The 8,179-nt window shown below is 37.0% G+C and overlaps 1 protein-coding gene across 1 annotated transcript in view; it reads right to left on the bottom strand.

The window, feature by feature from the left end:
- Positions 1–1,301: 1,301 nt before the first annotated feature.
- The window catches only part of LOC109538407 (odorant receptor Or2), a 10,919-nt gene continuing 4,041 nt past the window's right edge, over positions 1,302–8,179 (bottom strand). The window contains exons 3-5 of the mRNA XM_019905628.2: positions 3,230–3,331; positions 1,543–1,698; positions 1,302–1,487 (exon numbers count right to left, since the gene is read on the bottom strand). Of these exons, the coding sequence (XP_019761187.2) occupies positions 1,428–1,487; positions 1,543–1,698; positions 3,230–3,331 (318 nt within the window). The 3' untranslated portion in view covers positions 1,302–1,427. The remainder of the gene's footprint in view (positions 1,488–1,542; positions 1,699–3,229; positions 3,332–8,179) is intronic.

Consider the following 8,179-nt stretch of genomic DNA (forward strand, 5'->3'; position numbering starts at 1 on the left):
TTTTTTTCGCAAATTTCTAGAAGCTATTAGCGTATGTAAGATACACAGGACCCTAGAACACATTAAATCTCTGATCTTCGTAACACCGGTACAAATTAAGCAAGAGTTAATAATTATACGAATACACTATAGGATAAAGGATAAATAATATAATAATAAAGGAATGCACGATAAAGTTTTTGGGACACAAACATTTTTGGAGTTAAACGGACAGAACTATGAACATCGCTTGCGATTTAAAACTTACTCGTATTTAGCGTACTTTTTCGAAATGTCAACATGGTTATCATAACCTCGAATTGATGTGTACACTCCACAAATAAATAAACATTTCAGTCTTTAACTGCAAACAAGTTAGTGCCTGTATTATGCATTCTTCTCGAGCAGAGTATCGTATTCGGTTAATTAACTCCTGCTCAATTTGTACCGGTGTTCAGTAAGCCATTGGTTTAATGTGTCCTTGTGCTCTGCGTATCTTACATACGTGGTAGGAATGCAGCCATTCCTTGTTATTAAATCGGTGCCTGGGTGCCGTACGAGTAGCGGTAACGTTAATAAGCATCACGTTAAAAAGCAGAACGACGGTGTTGACATATTTGACTTATTTCTAATATTATTAATGAAATATGCGGCTATAATACAATAAGAAATGTATTGTAAACTTAAATAAGACTTTTTCATTGAATAATTTACGCCATTATTGCGTAATTACGGATTTTATGTGAAACTTGTTTGGGCGAATTTGAACTTTGGCAACACTACTAACATCGCACGGACAGGTTCTAACTTCTAACACATAACCTAACTATTTTAATTTTTATTAATTTTATTTTATTAAGGGTGCAACAACAAAAAAAAGGCGGTATCAAAAACTAAAACCGCACTTTTCGTTATTTGCCTGAACACCTTATTTTTTTACACTGCGCATGATCACAATGACGATTAGTGTTTAAAGTCAACGTAATTTTAAGAAGCCTAAAAACTCTTGGACTGGACTATGGAAACCTGTTAATAACAACACAGCATTAATTTGAACACAATTTTTAACTGCTGAAACGTTCAAATACGTGAAAATAGTAATCAAATAGATGAAAACATCCACTTGCAAGTGGAAAACATGTGTTAAGTATATGGAATAAGAAAAGTGAGGTTGTGTTTCCATTGCTTCGCCCGGAGGCATCAACCTCAATCACGTGATCTTTGTTTGCGGTGTGTTTTACAGTCGTTTCGTTGCAGGCTGCCACGGACGTATGATGACCCGATATTATTTACAACAGGAACCAATAGAAAACGCCAAAAGATTGAAAACACTGATTTTATTCGTGACTTATCTATATGGTCAATAGTGATGCTTGGATTTTCTACATATATATTATTATTTATTTGCTATACACATACAGCTTTGTATATGTTATATGATGCGTTGATCAAGTCTTTAAGTATTTTTGCATCATTAAAGATGCATATGAGTAAGCTCCTTTCATAGTCTGAAAATAATGTCCGTAGACTTCAGTTATTTAGTTTCTGAAAACGTTAGCTTACTATCAAACATGCTTCGTTGTTTAGCTCTCGGAATGGGCCGATGCAAATTGCCAACGGTTTTTGAGCTCTCATCATCATGATTTGCAAAAGCATTTTAACTTGGTTGCTTTGCCCGGTCCAATTGCTTTCGTATATTGCAATGCCAACATTCATGCTCTACAAATACAAGCTATTTGCAAAAATTACTTTGCAATTATACACATAAGTAAACTTTAGCAAAAATCTTTTTTTCTATATTAAATCGGAAAGTAATGTAATTAATGTGAACATTAATCTATGGTAACATATATGCACATATATGAAAGATTAAATAAGTTTATACTATCTATCTATTGCTATTTTGTTAAATATTTAATAAACAAACTCAACTAATATTAAAATTATTTATGAATCTCTAAAACACATTCCTATTGGTTGTGACGTCTCTGGTCATATAAATGGCGGATTGTTTACGTTCTGTGCATAGTGTTTAGTTGTGTGGTTGTGTTTCATTAATTATTTTGTGAATTTAAACACAAACTATGAATTAGTTTGTGTTAAACTAAAAAATCGCAAACACCAAAACAGCAAAAAACAATTCACCATCTGTACATATTTTTATGGTTACCGAATTTTTATTTTATTAACAATAAAATAAGTGGTGTTTTGTGTCAGGATGCAAGAATACCTCAATAAGTGCTCCAAAAAACTCTTTCTAACCGTTCCTCATGATTGTGCATGTAAAATTTTATGGTTGAAACAAGCTAGACGTGATGTTCCTAAATCAAAATCAAAGTTTTTTTGTTGCGAGGATCATTTTAACGAAAGTACGAACAAGAAGCTAATGATGAGGTAGACAGAATATACCTTCGATCGTGTGTTCTGGGCAAATTCTACCTTCTACAATGCACAAAGAACCCTCGCGTTTCAATTCCACATATCCCATATCACCACATTGTTCTCGTGATGCCCAAAATACAAATTTAAGAGTTCATTTTACTTTAGTTAGTTAGGTTAAGTTGAATAAGTAAAATTCTATATATTATTTACCTAATTTATACCAATACAGACAGATTGGTATATTAAGGAGAGAGTAACTAATAATAAATTTACGGATTTTTATGTACGCTGCTGCTTAGACACCCTTAAATTCGGCTGAATTAAAGCGTTCGTCGTTTTTTAAAAATTTCGGTAACCATAAAAATATGTACACATAATAAATTTTTTGTTGACGCTTTAAGGATTCCTTCTGAAGCGATTTTTGAGTTGAACACAAACTATAAATTATTTAAATCCACAAAATAACACAACCACACACCTAAACATTATGCGCAGAACGTAAACAATCCGCCATTTATATGACCAGAGACGTCACAACCAATAGGATTGCGTTTTAGAGATTCATGAATAATTTGAATTTTAGCTGAATTTGTTTATTAATAATTTAACAAAATAGCAATAGATAGATAGTATAAACTTATTTGATCTTTCATATATATCTATTACCATAGATAAATGTTCAGTTTGTAAGAATTTTTGATACATTGATAACACCGTATTGTCTTTTCAATATAGATGTCCACTACCATGACCTCAACATAATTTTTATTCAGTTTTATTTCAGGTCAAAGTTCAATACTTTTGAAGTTGCGGAAAACACTCGAGAACCAAGTTGGGTCAACACTTGGGTAAGAATAAATTAATTTACCTGTGTGTTTACCTCAGTGGCGGTCCATGCAACTATAAAAATCCGAGCCAGGAGGATTAAAGAGTGAAAAATTGAATACATCATTTCCCCACTGAACGGAATCTAGAAATTAATAATGTATTGACAATAACTCTACCACGCCAGTTATAAGCTTGGGGCCTCATCGTACAAGAGATGAGGAAGGCGAAAGCACAGGAGTAACAACCTCGTCAAAAAAACAGCATTCATCTGGCTCGGATGATCTGGTAGCACCCTGTAGGGACTCTTGTTTAGGATTACAGACAAAGACGCTACCTTGCAGTTATCGGCGTTTGATCACCGGAGGCTAGGGGAAGACAACCTCGCTCCTCCTGGTAAAGGGTTGAGGCAGGGGGGCCTATTCCCCACTAGTTGCAAAAAACTCAACTGTTAAAATACGTAGTTAACAGCCTCTGAACAGACGGAGTCGCTTACGACGATACAAGCTACGGAAAAGGATACAGAATTTTGCAACTTGGCATATGCAAGGTCTATCGAAAAAGATAAATGAAGTAATATTCGATCTAAAAATTTTAGATGTAGAATTGGCAGTGCTAATCGATACCGCAAGGAACATCGTGGAAACCAATTAGCAAAATCACAAAGGTGAATATAACCATGCATGAGCAGAAAGTAACAATATTTGTAGTGTATGCGGGTAACGATGACGCCATAGTCAAAAAAAGGACGATTTCTTTGAGCAGTTACATCAGGAAGTTACGAAAGTCAGTCATGGTAGAGAGGTTAAAACACTCGGAGATTTAAATAGCCTTCCAGGGACAAGGCCGTCAGACAGAGTTGTTGGAAGATAGGGACAAAATGCAGTTAATTACAACGGACATAGACTAATAATATTCTGCAAACTGAACGAACTTCAAATTATGAACGGTTTCTTTCCTCGTAAATGGGTACATAAATACGCACGAAACCTCCGATTTGTTATAAACTGCTTTATCGGATAAGGCAGCCCACCGCCCTAGGTATCCACGAAGTCAGTCTACTAGAGGTGTGCTAAACGGTTTTTTTCTGTAACGGGTTACAACGTTTCAGTTCCACCTTGGTAATCGGTTTCAAAAGGAACGTGTTTGTTTTTAAATTTTTATTAAAAATGCAGACTGATGATGATAGTAGAAATAGTGATGATAAAAGTCAAGAGCGCTCGACGATACCGCATCGGTTCTGTGACGGATGCGAACCACTTTTTCAGGTTTATGAGACTGTTCGAAAAAAAATCCTTTAAGTCGGCAAACGGCTGTAGCTGGTGTGAAGTGCGCACAACTGTTTCTGTTTTATGAGACGGTTCCAAAAAAAAACGGTTAAATCGGCTAGCTGTAACTACGGTTTCAAGTTACACGTTTGCAACACTGTTATTTTAGCGGTTACGTTAAAGACCGACTATCCCTAGAGTCTACAAAGGAGCCACATGATAGTGATCATCATCTTTTGATTAGAAGAGTAGACCTTCGAATACGATCAGAAACGTACCAACAAAAACTGAAAAAATAGATTTTGTAAGATATAACCTAGAGGGTATGGACTGCGAAAGCACACGAGAACTGTACAGACGAAGACTGGACGAGAAGTTGCAACTTCAACGGTTTGAAAACACCACAGACCATTACAACTATACTAAGTGATGCATAAAAGAGGCAGTGACGGACGCATCGGGATGCGTTAAAGAAAAGAGATCAATCATCCCACCTTACTGGTGGGATGAAGATAACCATTATTATCCCACCTTACTGGTGGGATAATATAGAGAGGACAAAAATGTACACATGATATATATCTAAGCAACAAAACAGAAGATAGCAAGAGAACGTTGAAAAGAGGACAAATGGATGTCAGAAGGAAAATAGTAAAAAAGACGTGTGAAAAGCGATGTAACACGTTAAACTGCTAATTAGGAGGAACCGAAGGCACCGAAAACCTCTGCCTGCAGTGCTGCTAGATAGACTGAGAAGCCCAATAGTACTGTTGCCGGCCCCAAACCCGGATAAAAGAGGAGGGTTAAGCAAGGGACTAACTACCCCTTCTTGGAAGAAAACGATAGAATTGGAAATTTACGACAATGAAATACGCCTCGAACCCGAASGGATCTCTTAAGACGAAACACGCGACTAAAAAGGACAATGMATTTAGGAACATGAAACTTACTTAGCCACTATAGACCCGGAGCCGCTTCGCATGCCGCTCGAGAGATGGACAAAGAAAGTATTGACTTATCAGCGGTTTAAGACATCAGGTAAACAGGGAATGGAACTCAAAGAGTGGGAAATTTAGTATTATTATTATATAGCAGAAATCACCAGGACAACACCAACTTGGGCTTTATAGTCACGGAGCCCGCCGCAAAAACAATCATGCAGTTTAAGCCAATAAGAGAGCGACTCTGCTATATGAAAGGAGAGTGGTGTACCGACTCTGTGGTCTCAGCTCGTGCCCAGACGGAATATAAAGTCGGGGAATTAAAGGATAAATTCCTGAGAATACCCAAATATGAGATGCTGATTATTTTAGGATACTTTAATGCCAAAGTCGGCAGAAAAGAAGCCTACCAAACAACTGTAGGCAAACATAGCCTTCATGACACCATCAACAACAATATAACCAGACTTGTCGATCTGGTTATATCCCACAACCTTCTAATAAAATCAATCACATTCAAACATAAAAATATGCACAAGGAGACCTGGATTTCAAATGACTGGTTCACCAGAAACCAACTCGATCATGTCCTAATAGATAGAAGACATGGTAGTAACTGCTTAGACCGTAGAAGCCYTAGAGGATCAGATGCAGATACGGACCACTTCTTAGTAAGGGCAAATATTAGAATCAGAATTTTCACTTGCCCATGGCCTAAGAAGGAGACCAGAACAGCTTGAGATACGGGAAAGCAAAAAAGAGAAGACACAAGGAAGATGCCAAGAACAAATAAACGAGCAAATAAAAGAGCCTCAAGACGAAAACAGCATAGATGAATTATGGGCTAACATTAAAGAAGCAATAGCCACGGTATCCAAATAGGTACTTGACAAAAAAAACATACGGCACTTGAAGCTCGGAACCGAACTACAAACAAAATGTTACTACAACCGCACCTAATAGAGAATTATATTTAGACAGCAACACGCAGAATGGTAAAACGGAAACACAGGGAATGCTAGCTGTCAATATTAAGGGAAATAGACAACTGTATAAAATAATATTTTTGCGAAATCTCAAAACAGAAAGCAGGATACCAACCCTGCCTCATGCAATGGAAAATTGTCTCACAAAAAATAATGGAGAACTCATAACCAATGAAAAGCAGATGTTTCTTCTTCTCATTGCGCCGCCCCTCCGAAGGTTTTCGATCCAACAACCAACGATCCTCTGAAGATTTCGGATGATTTTTTAATGAGCCATCTGGGAGAATGCTGCTTTCTCCCTAATGAACTTTGGGCCATAAGGTGATTAATTTCAACTCTCTGGGGGTACAGGTATCGAGCAGCAGAAGTACCGTGAAAGTGGTAGACGCCAGATTAGAAAAGCCGTAAGAGTATCAAGGTGTCTGCAAAACATAATTTGGAAGAACAAATATATGACCACAAGGAGCAAGGCACGAATTTAGAAGACCTGAATCAGGCAATTAATGACCTACACCGCCAAGACAAGGGCTGAAACATGTGTTATAAAAAAGCAAATGAGAACAGCGGAAATGAAAATACTAAGAACAATAAAAGGGATCACATAGCATGACAGGCCGAGTCATGACACAACGAGAACACCAGTGTGTCTATTCTTGACTTTGAGAGAAGGGAGTATTCCCGGGAGCATCCCGGGGAGTCGCTCCTCGCTCACGATCCCTAGCGGAAAAAAATTGTATTCTTGAATGATAGGAATGCCAGTGAACACGCAGTTCCTGCAAGCACTATTGCCAGCTTATCTGACCAATCAAAATTGAGAAAATTTTGACGGTCTGACATGCTTGCCAACGTAATTGATTTACTATTGTAGCGGAATTCGTACCAACCTTTGGTTTTAAAAGAGACATCTAAGAATCATGTTATAAAATAAAATAAAATAAAATAAAATCATGCATTAAAAATTGGTTTTTGTTTTTTAAGCATGGTTTTGTTCATTGCTTCTGTTCCCCATTGAGGTAAAGTAATGTACTACTAAAATGAATACAGTTTCAACTGCTTAAGGATATTCATTTACCAAATTGAAAGTAAAAGAGTAATTTTATTTATGTAGCCGCTTTCCTTCAGCACTTTATAATGAATCGTAAAATAAGTCTTTGTTACTTAAAGAGACTGAAGTAAATGTACCTTTCAGGAAAAATAGAATAGCACAATGAAATCCATTGCAAATTGTGAAAAATCAAGGCCGCTATCGCTCAAGCAAAAGGAATCACTGATAAATCTGTCCACAGCAGGTCCCAAATGACAAGGCTTATTCTTGTGTAGGATCCATAACGAATGTATATTTAATGAACAATAAAACACCATCTCCACAAACTATGTACAAAGATTTTCGGGACTTCTAAACACCTTTACAAATTTATGGTCTGTTCGATCAATGGATATCTTGCCCCAGGGATGTTTTGGAACCCCAAATTATTCCATAGCATCATCCTCATAGCTCAGTTATAATGTCATTATAATATTATTGAATTTCTCAACTTGCATTTTAAAACTAAATTAAGCACAACTCGTTAAAAAGATCGATACACCCGTTCTTCATATCCAAAACATAAACAAATACGATTTGAAGTTGGAAAACCCGCCTTTTCTACTGGGTCGTACCAGTCGATCATTCCCGCTCCCTGGGGAGCGGCTCCCTCTCTCAATTTTTTTCAAGAATACCGTTTCGGCCGACTGTCATAAAACCCCGCCCACTTCTCTCGGCTGTTCTACTCCCTAGTCGTCAAGAATAGGTACACTG

The sequence above is a fragment of the Dendroctonus ponderosae genome, unplaced genomic scaffold, assembly GCF_020466585.1.
Source record: "Dendroctonus ponderosae isolate FM_Combo_2020 unplaced genomic scaffold, Dpon_F_20191213v2 Dpon_F_20191213_7, whole genome shotgun sequence".
In the NCBI taxonomy this organism is placed as follows: domain Eukaryota; kingdom Metazoa; phylum Arthropoda; class Insecta; order Coleoptera; family Curculionidae; genus Dendroctonus; species Dendroctonus ponderosae.